Genomic DNA, 18,639 nt, shown 5'->3' on the forward strand with positions numbered 1-18,639 from the left:
GTTTTTAACCTTCAGTGTGTGGCAGGTTTTATCTTCTTTCTACCTCCTAGAAAAGAGAAAAGTTTTATTCCCCAAAGATTGAATTGGATGTATTATTACCTGGCTGTTGCATATGGCAACATTTAATAATAAATTACATATGTATCCTAGAAACAACTATAAACTTAAAATGTGACAGCTTTAACACACATAAAACATTAGATATAATTACATTTTGTTGCCCAGGCATCATCAGCTAAATTTCTAATGCTGAGTGAAATCTAACAGGTATGTGTCTGCATCCTTACTCTCACAGTCTTTCTGTCCTGAGTATAAACTAATACCCCTTACTGCCTTATGTATAAGTCTACTGTTTAATTCTGTAAAATATGACCACCATTGACCAATGATTTTCCTCTCAGAAGGCATGAATGGGAACCTCAAAGCAGAAATTTGAGAATCTTTGGAAACACACAACTACAACTGGAGCAAGCTATAATTTTTCACATCTAAAAATTTCATTTTTTGTGAAATTTGAGCAGACCAATAAGTTCTTCTGAATGTATTACTATGCAAGGTATTTTCTCATTACAGGTGATTAAATAAATAAACAAATCAACATAGTACATGTGGTTTTTGTTCTGTTATATACTTTTTTGAACCTAAAACTTACTATAGATTAAATGATATATCTTTCATATTTTTGCAATAATTCAACTTAGATGATAGATAGGATGGGTTTTTATTTGAAATACGATAAGAAAATAATAATTGCCTACTACACTTTATGGAATAAGAAAACTACACATGAAAACTTCTCAAAACCACTAACACAATGGTCTCCATCACATTTAATGTTCAAAGGCAACTTGAAATAAAGTTACCAGATAAAATGAATTGAAGATCTGTTTCTTCTTCTAAACAAGATATTTATTTCAACAATAACTCAAGAAAAACCATATTATATGTAGCTTGATGATATTTCATTTAACCACTATCATGTTAGCTACTAATATAAATAATGTAGTGATAGTTATTGTTGAATCAGTATTTTGTTGCTATGGCAACATATATTCGTATTATAATCAACTTAACAACATTTAGAAAGCAGTTTCTTTATTTGATAAAAATAAAACTTGAGTCCCTTCTTCCGGTTTGGGACCGAGCCTAGAGCAGGTCGCAGGCAGCAGCTCCGTACCCAACCGCAGAAAACCAAGAAAAACAGGGACTCCCAGGAGCTTGAACTCACGCAGCATCCCAGGTAAGGAAAAAGCAGCACTCACCCCAAACAGGGAGCAACAGGGACCCACTGGGACCCAGGAATTCGCTCCTGGCCTGGAGCGGGCTCCATCCGGTCTGGGCCCGAGCACTCGCGGATCCCGGGAGGCAGCTCTGCACCCAATCTCGCAGACTCCAGAGGAAGCGGGGCTCGCAGGACCTCTGTGCCAAGCAGGGTCTTGGGCTAGGAGGTGGCAGTGCTTGCCCCGGAACAGGGAGTGGCTGGGACCCACTGGGACCCAGGAGTTCACTCCAGGGCCCGGAGCGTGGGTTCCTTCCGGTCTGTGCCAGAGCAGATCCCGGGAGTCAGCTCTGCACCCAATCTCACAGAACCTAGAAAGAGCAGGGCTCTCCGTGGCTCAAGCTAGCTCAAGCAGTTTCTTAGGCTAGGAGGTGGCAGTGCTCGCCCCCAATCAGGGAGCAACTGGAACCCACTGGGACTCATTGGGATCCAGGAATCCGCTCCTGACCCGGAGCCCCGGCCCCTTCCGGTTTCCACCTGAGCACCGAGCACATCTTGGGCCTCATCTCTAACTCAAGCAGCAAAACCCATCCCAAACAGTTCTGACACAACCTAGATAATAGGAAAGACAGGCCCCAGTCAGAGACAGCACTGATAGCACAAAGGTGATCCAGATGGCGAAAGGCAAGCGCAAGAACACAAGCACCAGCAACCCAAGGTACTTGCCATTATCAGAACCTAGTTCTCCCACATTAGAAAGTCCTGAACTCCCCATATCACCAGGAAAACAAGAACCAGATCTAAAATCATTTCTAATGATGATGCTAGAGGACTACAAGAAGGAAGTAAATAACACTATCAAAAAACTTGAGGAGAACACAGGAAAACAGGATGAAGTCCTTAAAGAAACACAAAAATCCTTTAAAGAATTACAAGAAAACACAAACAAACAGATGAAGGAATTGAACAAAACCGTCCAGGACATAAAAATGGAAGTGGAAACAATAAAGAAATCACAAAGGGAGACTATCCTGGAGATAGAAAACCTAAAAAAGAAATCAGGAGTCATAGACACAAGCATCACCAATAGAATACAAGAGATAGAAGAATCTCAGGTGCAGAAGATACCTTAGAAAATATTGACACAACTATCAAAGAAAATGCAAAATGCAAAAAGTTGCTATCTCAAAATATCCAGGAAATCCAGGACGCAATGAGAAGACCAAACCTAAGGATAATAGGTATAGATGAGAGTGAAGATTCCCAACTTAAAGGGCCAGTAAATATCTTCAACAAAATTATTGAGGAAAACTTCCCTAACCTAAGGAATGAGATGCCCATAATCACACAAGAAGCCTACAGAACGCCAAACAGACTAGATCAAAAAAGAAATACCTCCCGTCACATAATAATCAAGACTCAAAATGTACAAAACAAAGACAGAATTTTAAAAGCAGTAAGGGAAAAAGGCCAAATAACATATAAAGGCAAACCTATCAGAATTACACCTGACTTCTCACCAGATACTATAAAAGCCAGAAGATCCTGAACAAATATCATACAGACCCTAAGAGAACATAAATGCCAGCCCAAGCTACTTTACCCAGCAAAACTCTCAATTACCATAGACGGAGAAACTAAGATATTCCATGACAAAACTGAATTTACACAGTATCTTCGACAAATCCAGATTTACAAAGGATAATAGCAGGAAAGCTCCAATACAAGGAGGGCAATCATACCCCAGAAAGAGCAAGAAAATAATCCTTTTCCATCAAACCCAAAAGAAGATAACCACACAAACGATGTCTCCACTATTAGCAAAAATGACAGGAAGCAAGAACACCCTCTCCTTAATATCTCTTAACATCAATGGACTGAATTCCCCAATAAAAAGGCATAGGCTAACGGACTGGATACGCAAACAGGACCCAGCTTTTTGCTGCTTACAGGAAACCCACCTCAGTGACAAAGACAGACACTACCTTAGAGTAAAAGGTTGGAAAACAATTTTTCAAGCAAATGGCACTAAGAAACAAGCGGGAGTAGCCATTCTAATATCGAATAAAATCAACTTTCAACTTAAAACTATCAAAAAGGATAAGGAAGGGCATTTCATACTTGTCAAAGGAAAAGTCAACCAACATGAACTCTCAATTCTGAATATCTATGCGCCAAATACAAGAGCATCGAATTTCATAAAAGAAATCTTACTAAAGCTCAAAACACACATTGCACCTCACATAATAATAGTGGGAGACTTCAACACCCCACTCTCAGCAATGGATAAATCATGGAAACAGAAACTAAATAGAGATACAGTAAAACTAACAGAAGTTATGAACCAAATGGACTTAACAGATATCTATAGAACATTTCACCCTAAAGCAAAAGAATATACCTTTTTCTCAGCACCTCATGGTACCTTCTCCAAAATAGACCATATAATTGGGCACAAGACAGGCCTCAACAGATATAAGAAAATTGAAATAATTCCCTGCATCCTATCAGATCACCATGGTCTAAGGCTGGTCTTCAAAAATGACAAAGAGAATGGAAAGCCCACATTTACATGGAAACTGAACAACACCCTACTCCTTGATAATCAGGTAAGGGAAGAAATAAAGAAAGAAATTAAAAACTTTTTAGAATTTAATGAAAATGATGACACATCATAACAAAATCTATGGGATACAATGAAAGCACTGCTAAGAGGAAAATTCATAGCTCTAAGTGCCTACAAAAAGAAACTGGAGGGAGCATACACTAACAGCTTGACAGAGCACCTGAAAGACCTAGAACAAAAAGAAGCTAATACACCCAAGAGGAATAGAAGACAGGAAATAATTAAACTCAGGGCTGAAATCAACCAAATTGAAACAAAAAGAACTATCCAAAGAATCAATAAAACCAGGAGCTGGTTCTTTGAGAAAATCAACAAGATAGATAAACCCTTAGCTAGACTAATCAGAGGGCAGAGAGACAGTATCCAAATTAATAAAATCAGAACTCAAAAGGGGGACATAACAACAGAAACTGAGGAAATTAAAAAAATCATCAGATCCTACTACAAAAGCCTATATTCAACAAAATTGGAAAATTTGGATGAAATGGACAATTTCCTAGACAAATACCAGTTGCCAATGTTAAATCAGGACCAGATAAACCATCTAAACAGTCCCATAACCCCAAAAGAAATAGAAGCAGTCATTAAAAGTCTCCCTACAAAGAAAAGCCCGGGACCAGATGGTTTTAGTGCAGAATTCTATCAGACCTTCAAGGAAGACCTAATCCCAATTCTTTTCAAACTATTCCACAAAATAGAAACAGAAGGTACACTACCCAACTCATTCTTTGAAGCCACAATTACACTCATACCTAAGCCACACAAAGACCCAACAAAGAAAGAGAACTTCAGGCCAATCTCCCTTATGAACATTGATGCAAAATTACTCAATAAAATTCTAGCGAACCGAATTCAAGAACACATCAAAACAATTATCCATCACGATCAAGTTGGCTTCATCCCAGGAATGCAGGGTTGGTTCAATATTCGGAAATCCATCAATGTAATCCATAATATAAACAAACTCAAAGAAAAAAAACCACATGATCATCTCACTAGATGCTGAGAAAGCATTTGACAAAATTCAACACCCCTTCATGATAAAAGTCTTGGAAAGGTCAGGAATTCAAGGTCCATACCTAAACATAGTAAAAGCAATTTACAGCAAACCAGTAGCCAGCATTAAACTAAATGGAGAGAAACTTGAAGCAATCCCACTAAAATCAGGGACTAGGCAAGGCTGCCCACTCTCCCCCTACTTATTTAATATAGTATTGGAAGTCCTAGCCAGAGCAATTAGGCAACACAAGGAGGTCAAAGGGATACAAATTGGAAAGGAAGAAGTCAAAATCTCACTATTTGCAGATGATATGATAGTATACTTAAGTGACCCCAAAACTTCCACCAGAGAACTCCTAAACCTGATAAACAACTTTAGCAAAGTGGCTGGATATAAAATTAACTCAAGCAAATCAGTAGCCTTCCTCTACTCAAAAGATAAACTGGCTGAGAAATAAATTATGGAAATGACGCCCTTCAAAATAGTCACAGATAATATAAAATACCTTGGTGTGAACCTAACCAAGCAAGTAAAAGACCTGTATGACAAGAACTTCATTCCCCTGAAGAAAGAAATCGAAGCTGATCTCAGAAGATGGAAAGATCTCCCATGCTCATGGATTGGAAGGATTAATATAGTAAAAATGGCTATTTTGCCAAAAGCCATCTACAGATTTAATGCAATCCCCATCAAAATTCCTACTCAATTCTTCTCAGAGATAGAAAGAGCAATCTTAAAATTTATTTGGAATAACAAAAAACCCAGGATTGCGAAAACTACTCTCAGCAATAAAAGAACCTCTGGAGGAATCACCATCCCCGACTTCAAGCTGTACTACAAAGCAATAGTGATAAAAACTGCATGGTATTGGAACAGAGACAGGCAGGAGGATCAGTGGAATAGAATAGAAGACCCAGAAATGAACCCCCATACCTATGGTAACTTAATCTTTGACAAAGGGGCTAAAACCATCGAATGGAAAAAAGATAGCATTTTCAACAAATGGTGCTGGTCCAACTGGTGGTCAGCATGTAGAAAAATGAAAATTGATCCATACTTATCTCCTTGTACAAAGCTCAATTCCAAGTGGATTAAGGACCTCCACCTAAAACCAGCCACACTGAAACTAATAGAAGAGAAACTGGGAAAAAGCCTGGAATACATAGGCACAGGGAAAAAGTTCCTGAACAGAACGCCAATGGCCTGTGCTCTAAGACCAAAAATTGACAAATGGGACCTCATAAAGCTGCAAAGCTTCTGTAAAGCAAAGGACACAGTCAATAGGACAGAGCGGCAACCAACAGATTGGGAAAAGATATTCACCAACCCTACATCTGATAAAGGGCTAATATCCAAGGTATACAAAGAACTGAAGAAATTAGACTCTAGACAATCAAAGAACCCTATTAAAAAATGGAGCACAGACCTGAACAAAGAATTCTCAACTGAGGAAGCTCGAATGGTTGAGAAGCACCTAAAGAAGTGTTCAGCATCCCTAGTCATCAGGGAAATGCAAATGAAAACAACACTGAGATTCCACCTCACACCAGTCATAATGGCTAAGATCAAAAACACAGGTGACAGTACATGTTGGCGAGGATGTGGAGAAAGAGGAACACTCCTCCACTGTTGGTGGGATTGTAAACTGGTACAACCACTATGGAAGGCAGTCTGGCGGTATCTCAGAAAATTGAACATAGCGTTACCTAGGGACCCAGCTATACCACTCCTGGGCATATACCCAAAAGAAGTTTCAACATACAACAGGGACACATGCTCCACCATGTTCATAGCAGCCTTATTTATAATAGCCAGAAGTTGGAAAGAACCCAGATGCCCTTCAACAGAAGAATGGATGCAGAAAATGTGGTACATTTATACAATGGAGTACTACTCAGCTATTAAAAACAATCAGTTCACAAAATTCCTAGGCAAATGGATGGAGCTGGAAAATATCATCTTGAGTGAGATGACCCAATCTCAAAGGAACATACATGGTATGCACTCACTGATAAGTGGATATTAGCCCAAAAGCTCACAATGTCTAAGAATCTACATATAGACCACATAAAACTCACATAGAAGAAGGAAAACCAAAGTATGAATGCGTTGGTCCTTTTTAGAAGGAGCATCAAAAGTTTCAACCAGAACTCCCAAAGTCTAAACCACCAACCAGAGAGCACAAAGGGAGGGACTCACGCACCTGTATAGGGAATTGAGGGTGACCTTGTTAGACTCCAGTGAAAGTGGAGGGCCAAGGTCCCCAAAAGTTTGGATCCCCTACTGTGTTGGAATTCGAGAGCAGGGAGATGGGACTGGGAGGATGTTTGGAGCACACCATCACAAAAATTAGGAGGAAGGGGTAGGGGATAAGGGATTTGGGGGGAGAATGAGAAAGGAGACAACATTGAAAGGTAAATACGTATAATACCCAATAAAAACCCCACACAGATAAAGGATTTAAAAAAAAGGGAGTCTATTTATTTTAAATTAATTTCAAAAGTTTCTAGGAGATGCAAATTGGCTAAGATACTATTTTAAGCTCTCCACAAAAGAATTTAAATCTCTGTTCAATATTCTCAAGAGAGAGGTAAACCCTAACTTCCTCAACAGTTAATTGACAAAAGAGAGGTAATCTCACAAAAAGTAGAAAAAGCTATTTCTAATCGATATATCATATAGTCTGATTAATTGTCAGTGGAGCTATAAAAGTCCTTTGACAAAAGATTATTAATATAGATTTATATATCCTTAAATAAGGCCTTCATGACTCTCTGAGTGTGGAAGGAGCAACTGTTGGCGCTTCTGCCCTGATTTTACAAGAACTCTGAAAAATTGGCTTTAAAAACAAAAGAGGGGGAACGGTACCCCCTCAGAAGGAGTCCCCCTGAAATATTCTCCATCATGCCTTGTTCACTTTTCTCTCTCTAAAGCTGAAAGCTCATGGCAAATCTGTTGCTGACCATGTTGGTGACCTCGGGCACCACCAAGACCAACAAAACTTTGCCACAGATATGGGGAAGGACCCTCATACCCATAAAGGGAATGCCCCAGTCCCAGTTCTCTTATGGAGCCGAGGACTGATATGCCTGCCCAATACCACAGAAGGCACAGCTAACCGGCTACCACAAATATTAATGAAAAAAATAGATACCCTCACAAAGCCAGGCCCAATCATAAATACGATGAATAACAATTTACATCCAGGGAAGAGAAATCTCCCTGAGAATCCCCTTCTTTTTTCTTTCCAGGTAAAATGGAATCACCCGTGATGCCTGCTATTAGAAGTTCTAACTCAGATGGACCAGAAGCCAGGAGCCTCGCCCTTACCCTCACCCCCTACCTTTTCCCACCTGCACAAGGTCCCCTGAAGCTGGGCAACTGCAAGATCCTGCTTGGCAACTGCAGATAGACTCAAAGCAGTGTACCATATCATCTGAAGAATAGCAGGGAGACCATAACTCAAGCAGTGTACCATATCTTCTGAAGAATAGCAGGTTGCAGTCCTCCTCGCCCCCACGAATAACCAGGACCCGCCGGTCGGGTCAAGTGGCACCCAGACGTGGGGCTCGAGGCACGGACCCATCCGGACGGACCCTCATTGAGAGGATGTGCGCACGACATCAAGATTCAGCAAGACAGAGATCATCGCCCGTGACCTGTCGTCCACGGAACCAGGTTGATGCTGCCATCAAGAAGGCAGTTGAAGTTCATTACCATCAGCTGAAAATTGCAGAGGATCCAGAAGTGACTCCGCAGGAGACTGACACAGCTGTCAGCTCCCCTGCCTCCCCCTACGGTCGACCCCTAGACTTCCACGGCCTCCAGAAGGGTTCCTGGTATGCCTGGCTTTGCCCTCATTTCTCTCGCTAGAGAGCTTGGCCTCTTGATCACCACAACAAAAATTGGCTTTTTCCTAAACCAAGGCCACCCTTGATATGGCCGCTAACATTGGGGAGCCTTCCTTTATGACAATATTACACCCCAAACTGACAAATGGTTGGTAACTTGAACATTTACAAGAGACTAGGATGGCTGTGAGTTAGCCCAATGACGGGATTATTGTAGGTCCACTTCCCAGGGGCCCACCCAATGCAGCCGAAAAGGAGTGCGTGGTGCTGGGAGTGGGTGCAGCCTACATGGCCTAAGACAGGGCTCTCACCCTCCTTTCACCCACATCAGAGTCCCTTGACGTTGCCCATCGTCGACAGCCTAAAGCCTTCGACCATCGATGTGACTCGTCTAACATCAGTGTTTTGGGGTTGTGAACTTGTCTAAGCCCCCCCATAATTAGACATCCAAATTCAAAACTCACATAGTTGGGATTGAACATAAGACGCCTTCTCTAACTAAACAGAGAAGGGGGAGATGCCAGAAGCCAGGACCCTCGCCCTTACCCTTACCCCCTACCTTTCCCCACCTGCACAATGTCCTCTGATGCTTGGCAACTGCAAGATCCTGCTTAGCAACTGCAGATAGACTCAAAGCAGAGTACCATGTCTTCTTAAGAATAGCAGGGAGACCATAACTCAAGCAGTGTACCATATCTTCTGAAGAACTGCAGGTAGATCATAATTCAAGGCAGTGTACCATATAGACCATGACATGTTTCAAGGCACAGGCCAAGAAGATTTTGTACTTTTCCACCACCTGGACCCTCTTACCCCCTCCCCTTGTAAAACATGCTATAAAAAAGCATTTCATGTTCAAAAAAAAAAAAAAGAAATAAAAAAAAATTAAAAAAAAAACTTGAGTCCTTTATATATACATTTTATAACATACTCATATAAATTTTGGTAATATTGTTGCATTTTCAGACCATTAATTATTTATACAAAGGCCACCAAAGATCAAACAGATTTAGTCTCAATATCCTATTATGTAATCAAGTAATTACTGATTGCAGACAATGAATTGGTTCATGATTGTATGTAGTTCATAGCCACATGGGAAATTTTTTACTTAGACAAATAAACTGAAGTACACTATAGAAAAACCAAACCGAATTTTTGATCTCTTCATGAGTAACTAATATTTGTTTCATTATTTTTGCATATATTTGTTTTAGCGCAATTGCCTATTTTCATAGTTTATAGAAAAATATATCTCTCTAAGGTGAATCTCTCATTATACAAAAAGAATTCCACCTTTTATTCTATTTCCTGTATTTATTTATAATATTCAAGTGATGGAGCATTCAGATGATGTATATACACATCTTAGTGTTTAGAGCGTTAAAAAGACGATGGTTCATGTGCTATAGATTGAATCCTATAAGCCGTTTTGACAGAGCCATTTGTGGTTTTTCATTAACCAGTACATTTCAATCCCTTTTGCCATTGTACTTCTCACAACGTTTGAGCTACTTACAACATCTAAGGAATTAAATGTTAGAATCACACATTTCTCAAATTCCCTAATCTGAAAAGAAAACCCATAGCAGATAACTATAGAATTTAGACCTTTATGGTTTTATTTTTAGATTGTTGGTTAAAAGGAGATAATTAAATTTTATGTGTTCTGAAGTCTTGGTGTACATGGAAAAAAAGTGAAGAAAATAGTGCTAACTGCTTAGTTGATAAATGGATAATCATTAAACACCTGCGAGAATAAGATCTCTTAGTCCTTTTGATATCCACTCCCTTGGGCTATAGAGATTTAGGATATGCCTCACAAAGATTTAAAGCTCTTGTTCGAAATCATGAGATCCTAATTTCTCTTCTGTCCCTACAGATGCACATGGTCTTACAGTTCAGTCTTACAGAGAACATTTGTGTGTTCAGTTTCTTTCTGAACTCAACTCTCTTTCTCTATGTTTTTATTTTAAACAAATTCTAGCCTGCTGAATCATTTCACTGGGTCAACAGTCCTCACACTTGACTTATATTTTAAGGTGATTATTTTAAATGGAGAATACTGTTAAACATCACACTAGTGTGGAATTTCTTTGAAGAAAGTGAATTACAGAACAACAGAGATGTATGAATGGGGGGATAATCCAGGTCCCTGGGAAGACTTCATCTGTGTTTCACTAGAGCAGCCAGAAAACTTTGTCTCCATTGGTCATAGTCACCTCTCAAGTAAGTCTGGCTCCTGCCACAGTATGAGAGTGACTGGACAAAGCACAGTGTGATCATTCAGCAGGCTGAACTAGCCCTAATCTGATCTTGGAAGATCCCTGTAGGTTCTCACTCATCTCTTCCTTTAATATTCTTATTTTCTCTCCAACTTTGGCCATTGAACCAAAATAAGTCAAATTGATATCTACTTGATATAAAGCCACAGCACAGATTAAATGATAATTGAACACCATTAAGAATATTGAGTGTTTTGTTGAAATCCTACATATAAATTACAAAGCCTTCCCCAGCCCCATCTCACTAGCCTGATGAGATATATAGATCTGGGAAAGTGTTGCCTAGAGACATTTTCTTCTGAGTCCTTGGTATAAATATGTCAATATTTTTGCAGATATTTACTAATGTGATAGTTATAGTGTGTCCATTTTTTTTCTGTGTTCCAACATTAGCAATAAGAAAAACAAGTTGGAAATTCTCTCCAGATTTAGAATTTACTTAAAATTACATTATTTAGCCTATTTGCTGTTAACTGTACTCCAATAGTTACTCAAACTACATTATTTCAATAGTCAATAAATTCATGTTAGATTACAATGGTGCTTCTATCACACATTAAACATAGATATCACAATGAAAACAGTGAGAGCTTTATATCTTCTAGACTATGTCAGAATAATGTATTTATTTCTATTCATTTCTGTAATGTTATTTCTTTCTGATAACAGTTTATGGATTTCTAAATTATTGTACTATGATTTGGGTTCAATCATGAAAAATATTGTTGAATACAAGAAAATAAAGTGATTTAAAAAATCTTAAGGGTCTCTTAAAAATATCCCATTAGGGCTTAGAAATCTTTCATGGCCTTTTAGATGAGTAGTGTTGGAATTTAAATCTCACATTAGTTTTGCTAAAAAGCACAAATCACATCTTTGTGATGTACCAAATGTAGCTTTGATTATCAAAGCACAGAGGTAAAAGTGAGGACACCCTTCACTTTACCTTCACCAGAAAACAAATGCCAGGTGAGACTTGTCTTATTTAGGAAGAGATTCATTAACACAGGAATGCTGACTCAGGAAATTAGATGGTAAATTACCTTTGAGAGATCTCCAGCCTCCAAATAGAAGCAGATAACAAACACATTCCAGGTCACCCAGAGGACTAGCCAGACTGCATACTGTAGGAAAACAGTGGGAAAAGCAGAATTATTGGTAAAGAGATCTTGAATTTCTGAACATTCAAATAATAAAATTAGTGAAAAAACTAGATATTGTTTCTAGCTAAAGAGCAGGCTTGGATATACATTTTTCACTCTCTTAATTTCTTATAAGTTTTATGGTCTCAGTGCTCATAAAATACTGAAGGACAATTTTTAGGTTTTTAAGACAAAAGAAATAACCTCCCTCATTTCTATGTAATGGGTTTTTGGTTTACAAATGTGGAGAGAAGTAGATGCTCCAGTAGCTACTTTAAATATGTAAAAATAAAACTTTTTTTTTTTTTAGTGAAGACATCATACTAGCTATGCAAGCTTTCTTCAAGTTATTAATGTTATTCCCAATGTAAAGATCCTCATATCTGTGTGTATAGAGATAATATCTTGTGTATTGTATGGATGCATCACCTGTAAATTAAAAAACTTTTGGCCTATAGAAAAGGGTAGAATAGTAGGTGGGACATCCACGAGGCAGAAAGAATTTTGAGAGATTCAACAGGAAGATGTGACAAGATGAATACAAGGTACCTGAGCACAGTTAACCAGCCACATGGTAGAGTGTAGGTTAAAATAAATGGGTTATTTTAGTTGTGATCTAATAAGAGAAAAGCCTAGCAATATGGCCAAGGTATTTGTAAATATACTTTGAGTCTGAGTCTTATTTCTTTGGGCATCAGGCTGGGAAGAAGAATCAGACATAATTTCTACATGTGTCCCATGTAGTCAGCTCATTTGCGCTTTCTCTTTCTTTTTGTCTCTTTCTCTTTTTTCACTTCTTTGTTCATCTTATGTTATTCTTTTACAATCCATATGACACAGCAGTAACCATCTACCAATTATGCTTAACTCCATTCTCTTGTCTACTTGGTTTATATTCTGCAATGGTAATGCATATTCTTACCAAGTTCTGATAATCCCATCAAACTAATTATTTTAAACGTCTAGAAGTCAATATCCAAGAATAATACTGCAAATAACAAAGGCCAAAAATAAATTACTCATGAATTCATGTCAAATGAAAGAGATGATTGCGGCAGGATATTTGATCATAATGTGAACTCAGAGATTATGTTGTTTGTTGAAAAAACTTACTTCTAGCTGTGGAATGGCTCAACCGAGCACACATCTTCAAATGCTATTTATTGTAAACAGGATTAAATAAAATAAACCAAAGTTCAAGAGGTAGAGCAACTGATAATTGGACAGGGAGCAAACATAGGAAAAAAAACATAGAAAGTAAGAGGAAGTCAGAAGGACAGATAGAGACAGACACACAGGAAGTAGAAAGGAGGGAAACTAAGTTTGAGTGTTTTTTGAGATGGTGTGGAAAAGGAGAGCTTTCTTTTGGGACATGGACTGAGAAGGAAGGACAGCTAGGTGCTTTCTTTGCCTCTCTGAGTGGTACCAAGAAGTAAACAGCAGGTGTGGGCTTTGCTTTAACAATTGAGATCACAAGGTATTATAATATTTCTAGTCAAGTAAACCCTATGTCTCCCATCCCTTTGATAGTGAGTTTCATGTCTTTGTACTATGATTCATGGTTTTGAACCATGCTGCCTGTGACTCACTTATTTGAGCTCATGCTTGTAGACATCCTAGATTCCAAACACTGATGACTTTCTGTCCCACAGACTTAAACTCCATTATTCTTCTCAGGGTCTTTTACCTTGTGATTTCTTCATCATTGATCTTTTTTTATCTACATGTTACTCTTAGATCCATAAATACTTTATTTTTTCTTTAAAGGTCACCTAAAATATCACTTGCTGACACTCATGCAGTTATATCTGGCTGAGCTTTCCATAGTTTTTCTGTTGACTCTACTTGTCTTTATTTCAACTCCTAAATTCATCTTTAATTATTTATATATGTTTGTAATGTACAAACAATAATATCTTTAGGAAATAGTTCTTTTGTGTATGTTTATCTCCCTAGTTCCTAACTTAATACTTTGGCTAAAATAGACATTTGGAAAATGCTATTTTTAAATCTGTGAGCAAATGAGAAGAAACTGGGATGAAATGTTATTTTTGTTGCAGAATGTAGACCCTCCTCACGGATATAGTTTTTTCCAGGCATACTGTGACCATTATGTAATTTGAGGAATGATAAATTGTGTAATGCAACTAGTGATTCCAGTCCTCTTTAAAGGCATTCCAACTTCTATATAGGGGTTTTGTTCTGTAAACCATAGAGTGAAGAAGGCCAAATCAAATGGACCAAGAAGAAAGAGATTTGAGATGCTACATGAAATGTGAGCCAAGACCTGATGGTGGGACTTAGAAATGGAGTAGAACATGGATGCTATGAAACATTTGACTTTGATCCATGCATGTATTTAGCTAGCTTGCCTTAGTTTGTAAACTAAAATGGAAAGTTGTTATTGGACATATTTCTTTTTCAGTAGTTAATATTAGTATTTATCTGTATCAAATACCTTCCAATTGCATTTTGGTAGTTGTCTGAGTATTGGTAAAGATATTTGCATTTAGTTATAAATTATCTGTGATTTTTTCCAATAAACTCTACTGTTAAGTCTGTTCTTTAAGTTGTTTAAATAATAACAATTATAAGTGTCTGTACTAATTCTTTCCTTTTGCTACGATGAATGGATTGGCAATAGTTGACCTTTGCTCAGCCTGGATGTAATTAGGAAGGACATTCAGCCTAGGAAAGCTCCTGTAACAAGATAATAAATTATTACACTGGCTAGCTATCACCTACTTTCTAGTTCTCTTCAGTAAAATGAATCTTGCTTCAGTCTCTCTCTCTCTTTTTTTTTTTTTTACTGTGAAAAGGCTTGTATTTTACTTTTTCATATAAAAGCTTGAAAGCATTGATCTATTATCTGTGATAAGAGACAGATTCCTTGTTTTGATGAAATTCTCTCTTCAAGAACTGATGCCTGAAGTATCAGTAGAACATTGGAAAGACTAATGCAATTTGAGTTTTACAAAAATGCTGAAAATGTTAGCTATAAAGGAATTAATGATTCGTCTTGAGTTCCCTGTTGTATTGTGGCTCTAATAAAAAAATCAAATGATCTAAATAAAGAATAGTTATAGCTTTTAATAATGACATGCCAGTGTGTATGTGTGAATACTTGTATCTCTCCTCCCTCTCTCGCTCTCTCACTGTGTGTGTGTGTGTGTGTGTGTGTGTGTGTGTGCAGGCACACATGTACCAGGACACATGTGTGAAGGTCAGATGATAACTTTCAGGGTCTGTTTCCCTGCTTTTAGTAGTATCCATTTGTTATCAGGTTTTTCTGGCAACCATTTCTATCACGTGAGCCATCTAATTGGCCTGGTACTCAGCTACATATTATGTAGGAATGGAGATTGTATGTTGTGCAAGGCTAAAATGCTAATATGTGTTTTATTAGAAAAAAATACCAATCACATGTCAATGATACTGCCACTACCTTGCCGGCTCTCTCATAAAAACAATAAAAACGCCTAGAGTTAAATTATAGATTTTTTAAGTTCACATATATTTAGCAGGACAAAGTATGTAACTTTAGCATAATTTGTCAGCTTTATATGCCCAGATAGACATGTAAATGTACATATAAATATAAAATAAACTTTATAAAGTATGTAAGTATGCTTATGGAGCTGTAAAATATAGTATTTTTTTGAAAGCAAACTCTTTGAAAAATGAAAGGAGAACAAAAGTACTTAAGACACCTTTTCTCATATTATTTCAGGAAAATAGACTTTCTCATGATATTAAAAGGAACCAGCATTATTTGTAATAGAGCCTTAAGTTTATAGTTTGATATTCTAAACTTCATATTTTATTTTCTCTAAAGTTACCAAATTTAGAAGATTATCATTTAGTAATAATTTTATAAGTATTATTATTATTATTAAATGAAAGAAGAAGATGAAGAGAATCTGAGATCAAAAGTGATATATTAGCATGGGAATTGATCGTGAATCACTTCACATTCATTAACTACCATCTGGATGCATGAGATTTCAGCAGATGTGTCAAAGAGGCATTACAGGACATGAACAAATTTGTGTACTGCTTTGACTTTCATTTCCTAGTGCAATGCTATCTATTATTGATAGGCAATCAATGCAATCTGTAGAAATGTTTTCCAGTTTGAATATTTCCCCAAGGCTACAAAAATAACATCAGAGACTAACATCACTGAGACCACACAGGTAATATAAATACAATGATACATCAACTCTAATGAACTTACTTAAAGCAAAACATGAAGAGGCTAAAATCATTAACAAGTAGGTGTTTGTAATAAAATAGAAGGTGTTTGAAGGTTAGAAACATCTGCTTTCAAAATCAAATGTTTATACTGAGGATGTTTTGAATACACTGATATTTTGCTCAATGGTTGTCATGTCTTAGGTTAAGTTTCTCAGCTTTAGGAGATTTGTAACTTGACCTGTTGAGGTACCAGCATCACTTTCTTACTGTCTTTATGATAAGGAGCACAAGTAGCCCAAACAATCCATTTATTTTTCAATTCTTGATTATTTTATAACTAAAAACAGTGTACATTACAACAAAAATCTGCACCTATTCCCTACTGTAAAACTCTCTTATTAGTAGAAATTTATATATAAACACACTGTTAATATAAGTTATAATGCTCTCATGGAAGAAATGTCTGGTAAGATTATTATCCAAAGTTTCTTAAAAAATTTAATTCTATGTCAAGCATGGGGTACATGCCTTTATATTATTTCATTTTGGTTTTTGTGGATATAAAATATTTGAGTAGATTATTTTTTTTAAATTAGCTTATTTATTTATTTATTTATTTATTTATTTATTTATTTATATCCCAAGCACTACTTCCCCTCCCAGTGCCCCCTCACAGAATCCCTTTAGGGTCACAAGGTTCTCGTGTGGGTTGGTGTCCTTATATCTCCATTGGGAGTCTTGCCTGGCTACAGGAAGTTGCCTCTTCAGGTTCCATGTCCGGACTCTTAGACATTTCAGTGAAGGTCACCAACATTGACTCCTGGGAGCCTCCCCTATCTCAGGTCTTTGGGACATCCTACATGCCATTAATCCCAACACTCGGGGTGGCAGTGGCCGGTATAACTCAGTTAGAGGCCAGCATAGTCTACATAGTGAGGTCCAGTACAGCCAGTACCACATAGCGTATTTCACCCTCTCCCAACAAAAAGAAATCTAATGTTAATCATTGATGCTCCCAAAGAGGTGAGGAAATGAGTTTCTTCTCAGTTAACTAAACACAAAGCCTCTTATCATATGCTAAAACTTGATTGTGATTTTATATCTGTATAGATATTGATAAAAGATTCTACAACTCTCAGATCATTTTAAAATTTTTCCTCCATTATTAGGCCTTTCTTTTCATAGAGAATATTCATATTTCTGAATATAAAACAGGAGAAGTTGAAGAACTATCATACATCAAAACTAGCACATTTAACATTTTAACGTCATACCCTCATTCTCTCGTCTATGCACATTTGCTAAAGTCCTGTCTTGTCTAAATTAAAAAGAAGTCTTGCTCTGTATTCTATAGTTCACACATTTCACTTGGTGATGATGTCTCATGAATAGCCTATAATATACATGAAATTTCAGCTATCCATAGTTATTAGGTTAACACTCTATGATTTAAACTTTTAATGTTTTTATTATATTTGTATCAGTTCTGAGAAAAGTAGGTTTCCTTTATATGTTTAAGTTTAGCTTGATATCAAAATCTTTTTGGCAATCATACGTAAAATTGTTTTGCTTAATCAACAGTCTATAAAATATGAAACATTCAGTGGGTATTATTTTAATTAATGTAAAAATTAACATTGAGTTTTTCAGAACTACAAATCAAAACAATATCTCAGATGTCTTTTGTGTGCCTTAAAGAGTAGAAAGCAATTTTCTTTGACCAAATCAATGAGATTATTTATTCATCTTAAAAACAGATAGATGTGAATACTTTCTTGTGTTTTAACTCACTCAAAATATTTTAAGACAGGAAACTTAGTTCTTTCTAATTTCTGAAGCTGGAAATTTTCTATTCAGAGGCCTTTGTCCATCTACAACAATTTATGTTACATGGAAACATTTTGATTAATGTGTGGAAATAAATTTGAGATTTAAAAAGTTATGAAACAAACCAAAATATATTAAAACTCTAAAAGCTATAGTTACTTAACATTAAAATTATATAGTGATTTTATTGATTCTTTGTTTGGTAGGATGTTGAGTTATGGAACTGTAGTATGAGTGAGGAGAAGGTAATCTTTTATTTGCAACTTACATTTCATTGTTTCATATTTATCACTATTTGTGCTTTGGCATTACACAAAATATTTATTGTTTCTTGTCAGTTGTCAAGTATTTAAATCTCATATGGTTATAATTTTGATTTTGATATCCTTTTTTAAAGTTTCTAATAATCTCTGTCCTTTTGTTGGAGTTTTTGGGATTGGCCCAAAGTCATTGATGATAATGAATTTTTTTGACTCTTGGTATTCATAATTT

The 18,639-nt window shown here is 36.9% G+C and overlaps 1 protein-coding gene across 1 annotated transcript in view; it reads right to left on the reverse strand.

Annotated features, from left to right (window-relative positions):
- The window catches only part of Nkain2 (sodium/potassium transporting ATPase interacting 2), a 993,485-nt gene that overhangs the window by 448,179 nt on the left and 526,667 nt on the right, over positions 1-18,639 (reverse strand). Inside the window, exon 3 of the mRNA XM_028766436.1 lies at positions 12,025-12,105. Within this exon, the coding sequence (XP_028622269.1) occupies positions 12,025-12,105 (81 nt within the window). The remainder of the gene's footprint in view (positions 1-12,024; positions 12,106-18,639) is intronic.

Source organism: Grammomys surdaster, unplaced genomic scaffold (genome assembly GCF_004785775.1).
Source record: "Grammomys surdaster isolate TR1022 unplaced genomic scaffold, NIH_TR_1.0 168, whole genome shotgun sequence".
In the NCBI taxonomy this organism is placed as follows: domain Eukaryota; kingdom Metazoa; phylum Chordata; class Mammalia; order Rodentia; family Muridae; genus Grammomys; species Grammomys surdaster.